The sequence below is a fragment of the Conger conger genome, chromosome 4 (genome assembly GCF_963514075.1).
Source record: "Conger conger chromosome 4, fConCon1.1, whole genome shotgun sequence".
In the NCBI taxonomy this organism is placed as follows: Eukaryota; Metazoa; Chordata; class Actinopteri; order Anguilliformes; family Congridae; genus Conger; species Conger conger.
Genome location: NC_083763.1, coordinates 27,565,725 through 27,581,582, shown reverse-complemented (window position 1 = coordinate 27,581,582; position 15,858 = coordinate 27,565,725). Strand labels below are relative to the sequence as shown.

The 15,858-nt window shown below is 44.7% G+C and overlaps 1 protein-coding gene across 5 annotated transcripts in view; it reads left to right on the top strand.

Annotated features, from left to right (window-relative positions):
- Positions 1 to 15,858, top strand: part of LOC133127769 (zinc finger protein 521-like) — a 171,889-nt gene that overhangs the window by 66,892 nt on the left and 89,139 nt on the right. For 3 of the 5 annotated variants that reach the window (XM_061240922.1, XM_061240927.1, XM_061240923.1), the window contains 3 exons: positions 6,661 to 10,070; positions 10,659 to 10,743; positions 12,686 to 12,739. In XM_061240922.1, coding sequence (XP_061096906.1) covers positions 6,661 to 10,070; positions 10,659 to 10,743; positions 12,686 to 12,739 — 3,549 coding nt within the window. Of the gene's footprint in view, positions 1 to 3,122; positions 3,257 to 6,660; positions 10,071 to 10,658; positions 10,744 to 12,685; positions 12,740 to 15,858 lie in introns of those variants that run through there. The other 2 variants (XM_061240926.1, XM_061240925.1) reach the window with 2 other exon arrangements.

Below are 15,858 nucleotides of genomic sequence, written 5' to 3'. Positions count from 1 at the left end.
GCGTTTTCTTTCAGTTTGAGGGAATGGCCATCGCATAATCTTGTGACATAGTAAGTTTGTATGTATTCATACAAGATTTTAACCTTGTCTTTGTGTGTTTGTGTCAAAGAGGCTTCAGTTGTTTCTTTTAATTGTTTGACCTGTCTAAGCTGGCTACAATGCTGAAGGTAAACAGGGGTTCGAAAGATGAGGAAAGCATAGGAATATTGAGGATATTGGATATTGATCGATCCTACGCATGGTTTGTGACTATGCGTGCATTTGTGCATGTGTGTATACACGTGCACGTGTGAGTGTATGTGTGTGCCTATTGTATGTGAGCGTGTAGATTTACAGAATATAATATGTGTGAGGTGACTCACCAGAAGTCAAGACCGATGCAGTTTTGGTCACATTTAAGCACAAAAGAGCGTATATATAATTTATTTATCCACGGTACGTATTCAGAAATGTTGAAACATAGCTCCCAAAGTAGAGTAAATCTTAAACGACGTAAAACTTTTTTTTTTTGAAGTGAAGTTTCTTCACAGACAAAACTAGAGCAGCCAAACCCCCACAATCCCTCCCCTTCTGAGCCGCTCTCAACAAGACCTCTTAATTTCGCTTTGAACGTTCCAGTTCTGGGCTGGCCAGCACTTTTGCCCGTAAATATGACTAAACAGATGTTAAGTGCTACAAATGAGTTTCCAGCTGTCCTTCGGCCTACACGGACAGAGCGAAAAATGCTGTTTTGTTCTCGCACGGTGGACGGTGGAAAGCCGGAGAGGGGGGGGACGAAAAAGTGTCAGGCCCTAAGATGGAGGTCTTCCTCCCAGGATGTCACAGGCTGTTGGCCAGAAGATGCACAGGAAGACCTGGCAGGCTAACAAAGACAGCCCTTGAGCTGCGGGGTGTAGTTTCTGCTCTGCATCCCCTTTGGCAGTGACACACAGGGGCTGCCGTAGTGCAGCAGGCCAGAGAAATTAGGAAATAAGGACTCTTTTATTTACTCAGGCTGCGGAGTCACGGGCATTCCCGCCCGCGTGAAGGAAAAGCCGAGGCCGACGGCCCCCCCCCCCCCCCCTTTTCACCGGCTCTCCTGGGCCCCCCCCTCCCCCACAGTCCTGCTCTCGTACGGCGGTGTTCGCACACTCGTTCCGACGTGTCCGCGGGAAATGGCGGACTTGGCAATCGGCGAGGAAGGAGGAGGGGAGAGTTACAGGGCAAGAGAAGTTCGCCGGTTTCTCTGGAGCGTACGCGACACACATTTTCACATGTTCACATTTTTTTTTTTGGCCATATCGGAATTTGAAATGTAAATTGATACATTCAAATTATTTATTCTCTGTTTGTTTTTGTTAACGGTTGTTTAACGGTAAAAAGAAGGCAGCTAGATGGCAAAATGATGTGTTAATAAAATACAGTGTTTATTTTACACGCAAACGGTTCTATTTACCAGTTTATTGAACGTGAATGCAAACAGAACCAAGGGTTTAACTGTACTGTTAAAAGAGTAAAAGAATCTGAATCCAAATTCACTGGAATCGCCATTATTACACCATTATTCTGACAATACAAGGCTCAGTGCAAACAAAACAAACCTGTATTCTCCGGAGCCAAGAACAGGGTTCATGAGGCTGAAGCACACAGAGGAGAGATCTCTGGATCTTAAAAAATTCAACACCAACAAAGCAAAACATAATGGTAGTGCCGTATCTAACTTCCTGGCAGAAAATCATTTCATTGATTTAATTTCCAAAAGTGCGCCGCACTGCAGGCTGCGTACGTGGTGTTCTGAAAAACAGACCCCTGCCACACGCAGTAAGACAGGAAATGCAATTATTAATACTATATTACAGATACAGTATATTAAAATGTCATTCATATTTTGTCAGACAACACAATAAAACAGAAATTGTGTTGCTTGCTGTTAATGCCACCCCCCTTCCCCCGGCACATCCGCAGCCTCCATGACTTGTGTTCGGTGAACACGAATAGCAGGGTGCTCTTTTCTTCCTTAGTCGCCTCCTTAGCGATTAGCACCAACCCCTAACCACTTGAAATGACATAAAGGATAATGGAACACCCTCCAATAGTCTCCCCTCAGCCGGTTATTATGAAAAGGGTTGAAGATATACATAGCATATAGTGCTAATCAGGGTTAGGGCCAATTCCACAATTTGGGGAATTCAATCGAACAATCATCATAAAACATGATAAAAATAACATAATGGATGGTAAAAAAGTTGAAGTGAAAATATATTCAAACATTGAAATGGAATTTACCCTAACCCTGATGCTGACAAACTCACCTGCTTTAAAATAATGGGGAAATATTGGTTTGTGAAAAAAATGGTATGTATAAAGAAACATTTCATGATTTTATGTAAATGCCTTGTGTTCTCAAAATTATGTATTTACAGAAAATCATAATTTGGGCAGAAATATCATGCTTTTCCGCGTTTTAATTGTTGAGTCATTGAATTTTATACAACAAGCCACCTTGAATATTTAATTATATCATTCAGTGGTACTACTGATATACTATACTTTATAGACAGTTCGCATTTTAGTAAACCGTATCCAAGACTTTGGACAGTCTTCAGTTAACAGAAATAGAAGAAAATAAAGTGCTGAGTCCTTTGGGAATGTTGGCTAATTACTCCAGTACACGTTCTCCTTGGAAACAACACGTTGCAATTCCAAAGGTGGCGGTTCCAATGACCTGGAGCGAGTGCTTGCAGTTTCCGTTCATCCTTGCGGCCGTACACGCACGTACCATACCGTGACAGCGGCACTGCAGACAGCAGCCAAGGCTTCCCCATAAGGGATGACCTGCACGCTCTCTGGTCACTATTCCCCCTGTTAAAAAACGACAACAATAAAAGAAAGTCTGCCCGCGCAGAGGTGCCTGTGTGAGGGTGGCATGAAGCCAGTAGTTGGTGAACATCTGGCAGGCACGTCAAGGAGGTGTTTTCAACAGTTTGGAGGTGTGGGGAAGGAAAGACCACATTCTCATCTGTTTCCTTAGGATAAAGACACCCCCCTTCCACCCCCCCTACCTCCTGCCACCCACTCCCACCCCCACTCAGATAAGAGCTGCATGAGAGACGTACCTGAGGAGCAAATCGCCTCTGTGTCTGGCCAGGGGGCACCATTTTCCCAATATACAAATAAAAAGAGCCGGCTGGTAACTCTGCCAGCGTCTAGAGAGGTAGCCTCATGCAAACATATTCAAGTTCTTTTGCCAAGGGCGTCGGTATCTGTGGCCTTTCAGGTAAGATGGCTGGTTTTATCAACCAGGCACTACCCTGCTGGTTTAATGCTCTCAGCTATCGGTCTAATAAATCTGTTCAGTTTCCCTTTGTTTTTCCTGTTTCCAGCTTAGCAGTTTTCTTTGTCTCGCTAAGTGCTTGAAAGGACCGGCTGTATTTAAGTACGGAAGTCCACTGTACTTATGCTGTGGCAGAAGGAAGAATTGGCGGACAACCTTTTGAACTTAAGTGGAAAATGGCGTTTGGCACAGAAATTTCATTGTAGTCTGCAGTTTCTTAAAAATCGTTTGTCTCTTTAAATCGACATACATTAATTGGGGGGGGGGAAACAGCTGCAAGTTTTGATTCAGCCGGTTCTATTTGAAATTCTGATTCTGAATTTGTACATTCAAATTATTCAAAAAGACTAAAGTGCAAAATTTAGAAACATGAACCATGACTCATACAGCATAGTTAAGTATTAGACAAAAAGAGAAGACATCATTGTGTCATATATTCTATGTGAAACTTCAAGTAATTTAGAAGTATAATTACATTGAATGTGAATATACATTACCAAAACACTCACAAATATTTTGCAATGCAAAATATAATGTTTTAAAAGCAGGATGGATTCGTATTTTTATATTTTTTATATTCTTTCTATTATATTTTAATTATTGAAATGTATCAAAATAGTTTTCCACTAGATTATGGAGCTAGAATATTTTTTTTTATCCTTGTACTGTAAGTGACAATATAATGCTACTATCCATAAAAACTTTCGAGATTGTGAATTGTTACCCGAATTGCCCCTGTAATTCACATGCCGAAAAACAGTTACAAAAAAAAAAAAAACGCAGGAAGCCAAACAGTGTACAACAGCCTGGGCTGTCAGCACTGTGGCTTTCCCTATTTCCCTTTGTTGATCAGCGTTTGAACAGGGAAAAAAAAAAGCTTTCCCAAAATCCCACTAGTGCAGTTGTGGCTTTCTGGGATTTGGAAGGACAATCGCTGAGCACAAAGGGCCACTCCTGTAGCCTGGGATGTAGTGGGGAGTTGGAGGGGGGTTTGGGTTGTGTAATGGAATGTTTGAGCTGGAGGTCTCTTGGTGATTCCATTACAAAGCTGAATTAAAAAATAAAATAAGAAGTTCCCTAAGCAATACTAATGCCAGGAATATCTAACTTTGCAGACATTTTTACAGACTTGTATCAACATTCTTTAACAAACTCTAGACATACGTATATAGACATATACCATCTGTGAGCACTTTATTAGGTATTTATTAGACTTATTTTTTATTCTTATGAAGTCTTCTACTGCTGAGCCTATCCACTTTGGGATAGGATTGGTTTGACACATTGTGTGTTCAGAGATGCTCTTTTGTACTACTGTTGTAATGTGTGGTTATTTGCGTTACTGTCACCTTCCTGTCAACTTCGACCAGTCTGGCCCTTATCCTCCGACCTCTCTCTTTAACAATGCATTTCTGCTCGCAGAACTGCTGCTCACTTGATGTTTTTAGTTTTTCACGGCATTCTCTCCAAACTCTAGAGACTGCTGGGCATGAAAATTCCAGGAGATCAACAGTTTCCGAGATACTCAAACCACCCTCTCTGGCACCAACAGTCATTCCACGGTCACTTTTCTTCCCCTTTCTGCCATTTGGTCAGAAAAACAGCTGAACCTCTTGAGCACGTCTGCATGCTTTTATGCATTTAATTGCTGCCACATGATTGGCTGATTAAATATTTGCATTAACAAGCTGGTGTACAGGTCTATCTAATAAAGTGGTCACTGAGTCTATATATAAGGCATATGCACATTTACATTTACATTACAGTAGAATTTTCCATTACACCATTTCTTGTTTGTTTCTTGTTTCTTATCTCCAGGATGTCTGTGTGTCTGTGTGAAAGACAGAGTGAGAGAGAGAGAGAGAGAGAGAGAGAGCGAGAGATGAGTAAAAAAACTGAGTTTTTCCATCTGTTATGAGACATAGAGGGGCATCCAGCAAGAAAAAAAGGCTGTGGTGAAAAAAGCTAAAATGCACACCACAACCACAACGGGATTTCAGATGGAAGGCATTTGTAAGGACGTGTTTGCAACCTGACGAGGCACAGGAGCACAATGTTTTATGCAACTTGCAACAACCAAAATAAATGTGAAGTTTTTTTTTAATGTCATTTGGCCAGCTGGGTAGATAGTGGTGTGAGTCACAGATGCTGCGAGTATAAGGTCGCCAGCTCATTGTGAGTGCCTGTTTGTCCTTGGTCTCTGCACTCTGCACAGTTGATACTCGTTTCCAAGGCTTGGCTGCTCCTTGTCCCCCTGTCCACGTGTCCCTGCCCCTGCAGCTGGCTTTCTCTGAGGGGAGCCAGGTTTGCTGGTGCTCACAGCCAAACACTTGTGCCTCAAATGAACAAGCATCGATCAGGGGGAATGGCACTGAACGCTCTATGCATGCTGTACACAAGTATCACATTATTGGTCTAGGGGTGTAATAGTTTAGATTCTCTAAAATGTTCTCTGAGATGAAATGTTAAAGTTTGAAATACATTTCTTAGGATTTTTTATATGAATAACTTTAATTTGTTACAACTTCAGTATTAAATGTTAAAATGTTTTCTTTAAATATTTATTATTATAAAATTATTATAATTCTTTTTCTAAAAATGACTGAAAACTGCAGTCAGGGTAACAAGTATTCATAATTAAAATATATAATAATAATAATCAGAATGAACTAATTTACCACATGCAGGGAATCCATCTTAAAGCACCCCATACCTTGTCGATAGAAATGTCAAAAAGATTGCATTTTGAGTCTCAGTGGGCTAAGTCATTACATGACCACATACAAGGCTAATTGCAGGAAAAACATTTGCAGCAAATTATTCTTTAAATTAGATATTCAAATTCAACTTTTTTAAAAGACCTCCACGGGGGACACAGGGCTTACATGACCCAACAGTACAAAATGAAAAAAGAAACGACAAAAAGAAAAAGTAAATTGTGTATTTTGGCATTCTTGTTGATGTAGGTAATGTTAGCTTTGATGTAGCAGAGAAAGTACACGCACAACCAAAGTCTTAGTCAGGTGCTGAACTGAAAGACCAGACTGTGTAAAATGAGTCTGCACACTGTATAACCCCCCTATAACATGAATTTATTAACATCACAAAGTAATGGTTTGAGCCTTATGACTCTTCATCAGACACAGTTATGGATGTAATAATCATTAAAATGTATTTCATTCAAATCTCTTTCATGCATTTCAAATTTTCCAAGAACATTTTATAGCCTACCATGCAGACCGTGCTGCATTCATGGCCCACCATGCTGAACAAGAATAAATAATTGCTCCTACTGTACTGTATATCCATGTGCCCCTATTAACGGTGACTTTGTTCCTGTTCCGCAGACGGGGCTGATATCGAGGATGACCCCTCCTGCTCTTGGCCCGCCTCTTCTCCTTCCAGCAAAGACCAGACGTCACCGGGCCACGGAGACGGGTACGACTTTGGAGAAGAAGAAGGGGGGCCGGGGCTGCCGTACCCCTGTCAGTTCTGCGACAAGTCGTTCAGCCGCCTCAGCTTCCTGAAGCACCACGAGCAGAGCCACGGTGACAAACTGCCCTTCAAGTGCACCTTCTGCAGCCGCCTCTTCAAGCACAAGCGCAGCCGCGACCGGCACGTCAAGCTGCACACGGGCGACAAGAAGTACCACTGCGGAGAGTGTGACGCCTCCTTCTCTCGCAGCGACCACCTGAAGATCCACCTGAAGACCCACACCTCCAACAAGCCCTACAAATGCGCCGTGTGCCGGCGCGGCTTCCTCTCCGCCAGCTCCTTGCACGGCCACATGCAAGTCCATGAGCGTCAGAAAGATGGCGGCCAGGGCCTGTCCAGGATGGAAGAGTGGAAACTGAAAGAGACGCAAAAGTGCGACCGGTGCGAGGAGGGCTTCGACGTCCCAGAGGAACTGCAGAAACACATCGCCGAGTGCCACCCGGAGTGCTCCCCGCCCCCAGAGAGGGGGACGCTCCAGTGTATCTACTGCCCCGAGCTCTTCACTGAGGAGGGTCCTCTGCTGAGCCACATCGACCAGGAGCACAACAGGGACAAGAAGGGCCACACGTGTACCATCTGCTCCGAGCACTTCCATGCTGTAGAGGACCTCTACAGTCACATGGACGTCCACCAGCAGCCGGAATCCAGCAACCACAGCAACAGCCCTTCCTTGGTGACGGTGGGGTATACCTCCGTCTCCAGCACCACCCCGGACTCCAACCTATCCGTCGACAGCTCCAACATGGTGGAGGTGGCGCCGCCCTTGCCCAAGACCCGTGGGAGAAAGAGGGCCGCCCAGCACGCGGCCGACCTCAGCGGCCTGTCCTCCAAGCAGGCCAAGATTACGTACAGCTGCATCTACTGCAACAAGCAAGTGTTTTCCAGCCTGGCTGTGCTGCAGATTCACCTCAAGACTATGCATCTGGACAAACCGGAGCAAGCCCACACCTGCCAGTGCTGTTTCGAGGTGCTGCCCTCCCTATATAACCTGAATGAGCACCTTAAGCAGGTCCACGATGCCCAGGACCACAGCACTCTGCTCAGCAGCTTGTCCGCAGCGGTCCTCCAATGCAACTTCTGCCCCGAGGTGCTCGGAGACCTCAACGCCTTGCAGGAGCACATCCGCTGCTCGCATGGGTTCCCCAGCCCTGTCGCCAAAGAGAGCAACGCCTTCTTCTGCCCCCAGTGCTTCATGGGATTTCTCACTGAGGCATCCCTGGAAGAGCACGTGCGGCAGACCCACTGTGACGGGGGCAGCACGCGTTTTGACTCGCCCCTGGCCAGGACCCCCAAAGAGCCCATCGTAGAGGTGTACTCCTGTTCGTACTGCACTAACTCGCCTATATTCAATAGCATCCTGAAGCTGAATAAGCATATCAAGGAGAATCACAAGAACATCCCGCTCGCTCTTAACTATATTAACAATGGGAAGAAGCCAAACCGGACCCTCAGTCCATCTTCGCCTATCTCCGTGGAGCACGGGGCCATCAAACTTGGGCCTGGTGGCTCTTCGTCCCGTTCGGCAAGTGAGTTCATCTGCAATCAGTGCGGCGCCAAGTACTCAAACCTGGACCTGTTTCAGACCCACCTCAAGACGCACCTGGATAGCGTCCTGCCCAAAATGACTTGCCCCCAGTGCAACAAGGAGTTTCCCAATCAGGAGTCCCTACTGAAGCATGTGACCATACACTTCATGATCACCTCAACCTACTATATCTGCGAGAGCTGCGACAAGCAGTTCACCTCGGTGGACGACCTGCAGAAGCACCTTCTCGACATGCACACCTTCATCTTCTTCCGCTGCACCCTCTGCCAGGAGGTCTTTGACTCAAAAGTCTCCATCCAACTACACTTGGCTGTCAAGCACAGCAATGAGAAGAAGGTCTACCGCTGCACCTCCTGCAACTGGGACTTCCGCCATGAGTCTGACCTGCAGCTGCACGTCAAGCACAACCACCTGGAGAACCAGGGCAAGGTCCACAAGTGCATTTTTTGCGGGGAGTCCTTTGGCACGGAGGTGGAGCTGCAGTGCCACATCACCACCCACAGCAAGAAGTACAACTGCCGCTTCTGCAGCAAGGCCTTCCACGCCATCGTCCTGCTGGAGAAGCACTTGCGTGAGAAGCACTGCGTCTTCGAGGCCAAGCCCCAGAACTGTGGCGCCAATGGCTCCGCTGCCGGAGGGGCGGAAGGGCAGGTCGCCAAAGAGGACGCCGAGCTGCAGAGCCTCCTAGCCAACAGCCATGAGACACACAACAGCCACGACGGCAGCGAGGAGGATGTCGACACCTCTGAGCCCATGTACAGTTGCGATATCTGCGGGGCGGCCTACACCATGGACTCCCTGCTGACCAACCACCAGCTGCGCGACCACAACATCAGGCCCGGGGAGAGCGCCATGATGAAGAGGAAGGCCGACATGATCAAGGGCAACTACAAGTGCAACGTCTGCTCCCGGACATTCTTCTCCGAAGCAGGCCTGCGAGAGCACATGCAGACCCACCTAGGTCCAGTCAAGCACTACATGTGCCCCATCTGCGGCGAGCGCTTCCCCTCCCTGCTTACCCTCACTGAGCACAAGGTCACCCACAGCAAGAGCCTGGACACGGGAAACTGCCGCATCTGCAAGATGCCCCTCCACAGCGAGGAGGACTTTCTGGAGCACTGCCAGATGCACCCAGACCTGAGGAACTCCCTGACGGGCTTCCGCTGCGTGGTCTGCATGCAGACGGTCACGTCCACCCTGGAGCTAAAGATCCACGGCACCTTCCACATGCAGAAGACGGGCACTATGTCTGCCGGTAACCCGACCCCTGTTAGCGGCGGTGGCGGTGGTGGGCGTGTCCACCATCACCTGCAGAAGCTGTACAAGTGTGCCTCGTGCCTGAAGGAGTTCCGCTCAAAGCTGGACCTGGTCAAGCTGGACATCAATGGGTTGCCCTATGGACTGTGCGCCTCGTGCGTCAGTGACAGCAGCAAGAGCTCCAGCCCGGCGGTTAATGGCGGCAGGCAGCAGGGGCCGGCAGCTCCAGGGTTGGCACAGGGGGAGGGGCTTAGTCCTGGGGAGGGGAAGGGCAGGACCGCTGGCTCCGCCCCCTCCTCCAAAACACGGTGCTCTAGCTGCAACGTCAAGTTTGAGTCAGAAGTGGAGCTTCAGAACCACATCCTGACCGTCCACAGGGATGCAATTGGAGAGAGTGGGCAGCTCAGGACTCCCCAGGCCTCCCCAGTTTCCAGAGTGAGCCCCTTACAGGGAGATGAGGTAGATATACACTAATTCATTCATTCATTCAGATACCCAAGAAGAAATAAATATTTGCCCTATTTGTCATATTCAGTGTAGGGGTTCTCTCTCCAGAATACAGTTCACAGTCCGGGTATCAGACCTGGGTCAAATATGTAATTGTTTTGATGCTTTTCTACACTTTGCTGAGCTTGTCTGGTGTATTGGAACTCCCATGAAATACTCTCAAAAAGTGCAAACCCCACCTTATAGTCCTCTTGGTTGGCTCAGTTGCACTAAGCTAGATCAATCGAGCACAGAAAAGTATTTTAAGCCGTAACAATTATATATTTGACTCAAGTCTGCCAGGTATTATGCCTTTTCTTTATGATTTGCTCAGTACTTATAATTGTGGAAAGTACAAATCCTACTGCTCTCCTGTTCAAATTACGGTGCCCTAAAATCTGAAGGAAAATCATGAATTTGTAGAGATGTGCGATTGTCCCATTTTGATTTTATTACCTAGTACATAATACAGCCATTGTGTGTTCATGAAATCAAGCTTATGTGAGCACTTTGTAGAATCAACTGTTTCATTATTGTCATGTTCCCCTTCTCTTACCACAGAAGAAGACTTACCAGTGTATTAAGTGTCAGATGGTCTTCTACAGTGAATGGGACATTCAAGTTCACGTGGCAAATCACATGCTCGGTGAGTGCTAACTACAACCTTACAGTCCTATGCTTTCTGTATAGCACACCTGGCATTATCTGTATTGTATGTCACTACATGATCTGAATCTTTCCAGCAAATTTATAATACACATTTTGTTGGTTTGTGGGCAGTTTTGTCTGGTCTTAGGCAACCGAGACAACATCTTTTTCTCATTATCTGCTATGGCTGCACTTTGAATCTGATTAATGGGGACCACAACTGCTTTTAAGAATACAAGAAGCTTTGCAATACATGTTTATATCACACAGTCTTGTTTTGTAAAGTGCGAAGGAAATTGTCCTATACCGCTATACGCAAGTAGGATGTTTGGAAATCTGGCTGTGAACATTGGTTGTTTGTCCTGTAATTTATAGAAGTTCACCACGTAACATCACTCAACACTGTACTGTTACACACTGTTAGCTTGGCGTTGTTTCACAGCTGGCTAGATGCCTGGCTTTGAATTCTCTATATGAAGATTAATATTTCTCCATATACTGTATCATAAAGTGTACTGATGAATGGGAAACACGCACACGCACACACACATACACGCACACACATATCATGCATGTACATATGCGTGCTTGTGTGTTTTTCCCAGGTGTGTATTTTTAGTGAGTGAAAATGCTGTACATTTCAATTCCATCAGAGCACAGCATGTCTCCATTAGGATCCAGCAATTGGATCTAATACTCCGCAAGTCCCTCCTTCATCAAGATGTCTAAAATAATAATAAACATGGTAATGATTATATATTTACAAGTGCATGTCAACCACATCCATTGACATGATAAATTATGTATAGCAGATAAAGGTATGGAGAAATCAAAGTTTTGAAAAAAAGTATTTTATAGCACAGATCTCAGCACTTTGAGTCAAGAAAACACGGGCAAGCCTCTAAGTAACCTGCATATGGTTAGCTCTATGGCGGTAATAAGCAATAAACATAATGGTCGGAAACCTCAAAGTAAGGCTTCAGTGACCTTGAAGTAAAAGGGTGGAGTCATGCACTTGGTTCAATCAAACTTTGTGGTCAGATAAAAGCATTATTGAATGGGTTTGATTATGTCTTGTTGTTTTCATGCATTTTTTTAAACTTGGTTGCTCATGCTGCCATTAAATCAGAAGTCAGCACAATACAAATGTGGCATATGTGGAAAACTACAGGGTATTGCGAAAATAGAAAAGAACCTATCGCATCACCGCAGAAAAATAATGACGGTTCTTTATTAATTTCTTCTTTCTTTATGTATTTATTTTATTGCTGAGGCTTATGACTTAATGGCATTTAGAAACAAGATGGCAGATGTTACACTGTCATGTCCCTGTATGGCAGGCCTTTTTCTGATAAAATAAGAACGTACACTTCATGTTTTATTTTTAGCATGAAATAATTAGCATGAGTTTGACAGGGAAATGTAATAGTACTGAAAGAAGTAGTGAGCGTATGTTTTATAATCAGTTGTTAGGATCCCTTGTCATGTTGTTCACTGCTATGACAATTACCTAACATTGCCAACAGTGTGACCTGATGTTAACCTTGACTTCAGAAGAGGTTAAAAATCCCAGAATCTCAGGTCCTTGACAATTACAAAAAGAATATCTGTGTTGTACATTTTATATTTTGTCTTGCTAATACGTATTGCATATTTGACAATTAAACAGATTCTTTAACAAGCGTACTGTTAGTGAATGGATGTTTCTCAATAAATTTCCAATACCTTCTAAATATGGTTTTAATTGTGAATACTCTTGCTGCGATTTTCACTATGTTGCGGTTCATTGAGTATCATATAAACAGAGACAAATCAAACAATATTACTGCTTAAGGTACAGCATTACTGTGTAGCCCCTGTCAGTGTGCTTATTTGGTGAAAGACACATTTCAGTTTAGTTTTCCTCAATGTCATTTCTTTTTCACTGGTTTTCTCCAAAGCAACAACCCCACAGACCTTCAAAGGGGAACTTTTCACACCAAATCACATGACAGGTACTTTTTTAAAATACTACTATGCTTTTTTTGTTATTATGCAGCTGTGTCAAAACAGAGCAAATGGAAGCATCCCATTTGATCAGCATGTGATTACATAAACAAGCCAGGTTTTAGTCACTGTTGCAGTTAAGGTGCCAGTGACTGCCAGTGTGAGGCACAGTCAAACAGAATTGCATTTTTGTTGACTGCTGTTAGATTTGGACATAGTCGTTTTTGCTGTGTTGCTTTGGATTTCGCTGCCTGTTGTATTGGTTGGAGATAAATCCGAATTTTAAACGCCGATGGATGCACAGACATCTCAAGGTGAAGTTGAAAACTGGAGTCTGACTTTGTGATTATCATTTTTTAAAATCTGCTAATTTATTCTCTTTGCTTAGAGAACTTTTAATTATACTCAATTCTTCTTTATTGGATAGAAGTCCATTGATCCGGAACAAACATTCCTTACCTCTGGGACCTTATCAGAAAGGTGTCGGTGAATTTTAACATGGTGCCCGGGCCTCGTCAGGACTACATTTGTTTTACATAAGCCAACACAAAAGTAGCTCTCCTTGATCTGAATTACAGCCTGCACGTGATTATTTTGTGTGTGTGTGTGTGTGTGTGTGTGTGTGCATGTGTGCGTGTGTTTTTGTGCGCATGTGTGCATACACATACATTTAGCAATAAGCGAGCGTGTGCTTGTGCTTACAGTTGTGTGTTCCTGTACGGCTGTGCCAATGCACAGCGGGCATGTGTGGGACCGTCTCCCTCCACCTCCACCCCCCACCCCCTACCCCCCGGCAGAGACAAGGCTGGGGGAACACAAGGCCCTAATCCCACTGGCAATTTCATTTTTTAATCAAGTCGGAATTACCTGCCTTTTTGAAATGCATCCTTCCCCTCCCCTCTTCACCCCCCCCCCCCAACCTGCTCAGGGGACCGCAAGCCCAGGTCCCAGTCCTTACAAAAAATCTGTGGAAGGGAAGAGAAGGACCCAGGTGAAATGGCTGCTCGGGAGGAGCTCGCTAGGCGACGCGCGCGTCAGGAGCTCTGTTTACAGCGGCCTCCTCTCTGCCGCCCGCGTCTCGCTCACCTCCGCAGTGCTGGGGGAAGGTGTGACGCTTCCCGTGTCAGCGCCGACACGCACGCCACCGCCGCCTAGCCGGCTTTTCGTTTATGTTTTGCGCGCTGTCGGTCGTGGGCCACGCGCGAGGACACCCGTCAGGCTGTCATTACCATCGGCTGGAGAGCTACAGCCGACTGGACGGCCTGGTTTTATTTAGTTATTTACTTTTGTTTTGTTTGATTTTTTTTTGGGGGGGTGGTGGTGGGGAGGGCCGGGTTCCTCAAATTGGCTGCAGCTCGCAGTTGAGCTAGACCACTTCTTTATTTTCTTTTTTTTTTTACGAGACAGTTGTTAGTTTCAGGCTGAAACACATTCTCTCCTCCGGGGATTTGGTTGCGAGTTCCGCTGCCAACTCGGCACTGATAGAACCATCTATCTGTGTAAAGAAGATAATTAAGGGATGGTGATCATTGGTCAAGAACTATCACGGGGGTGGAGGGGGCTTGGGGGGGAGGGGGGGTAGTTTCAGTGTGCTCGAGAGCCTTAGAGAAGTAATTGAAGGCAAATTGTCATTATTAAGAATGCGCAATCTAATTGAAATCTAGATATATTTCCGTCAGTGCACAGGAGCGGGGGTTTGAAGCTACCGCTATGGTCACTGTGCAGTTTGCATGTTACGGATATAGATGAAGGCTTTTCATTTTCTCAAAGTTTATATTACATTGCTGTATACTCTGTAAGCTGTTCTTTACTGAATTTTGCCAGGAACAACAAAGGCTTGTATATCACTGGAAATGTGCTTCGCTCTTATCCCACTGAAAGCCTTAGAAAACAAGAGAATTCAGCAAACCTAATAAAATTCAGTATGGTGTGAAGTACAGGTGAAACACTGAGGTGAAAACCGTAGGACAATATATGGATAAAGGTATTATGGTTGTTTTCATATTTATGCTCTTGATTATTTCCTGTCGAAGCTGAATATCTTGAGCACACATGATAAGAATTGCAATATCATGCATTCAACAGTCCGTGTGAACTAATCTGTCTATCGCAGACAATGTAGGGACTTTTTATTTCACAAAAGGGGATTTAGTTTACAATGAGACTGGGATTTGCAATTGTCTCTTCAGCGAAGGGTTGTTTTTGTTTATTTTCTAGAAGCTAGAAGAACCGTGCGGTTATTAAAAAATGACAAAATGTTAAATTGGTTGGAACGAGGATACATTTGTTTGTTTGTTCGCGATAAGGCGTAGCGTAATGTATTTGTAGGTATGTGGCGCTACCCAGTTCTTTCACAGCCTAGTGGAAAATCAAGTGGACAGAGCGCTGGCATCCCGGCACAGAGGTGAATGGTGATACACCCTCACGGTCCGGCTGATGGCAGGGGTAAACGCATGTCCCTTTCTCCTGTTTCCTGCAGATGCATTTCCACCCTCCGTTATTATTATTATTATTATTATTATTATTATTATTATTATTATTATTATTGTTATTATTTCTGACCTCCACATCTATGAATACACCTATTTTAATGATAGAAGGTTTGTGGAGTTAAACTGAGTTCAGCTAAACAGATGCTGTTTGTGTCTGTTTCCGAGCCAGGCTCCTTAGCGGTGATTAATTAATACATTTTTTTGTTTGTTTTTGTTGTTTGTTGTTAATTTTGGTGGACCTCCATCGTTTCAATGAGCAGACTGAGTTTACAGTGCTAAAACAATATGGAGTTAATACTTCAATTAATATTTTATAGTTAATATTTAATAGAGTTGAACAGTATTGGACTTCCTTAAGGGTGCTAAGGCATATCTGCGAATTTATGAAAATGAAACAACAACAGCGACATTGCTAAGACATCAGGTATTAATCACCTCAGTGCACATGAAAAAGTCTGGAATTTCTCAATCCGGGAAAAGTACCAGACACTAAGCTCGAGTCTTGCAAACCTTCTTTTTCGAAATTGTGAAACCAACCAGCTGTTCCCCTGCACAATGCCGAAGCGGACGGAGTAAAACCGCCGGCCACGGACGACAAGGGGTTAAATTTTGGCCGGGGCTCTAATTACTGCGAA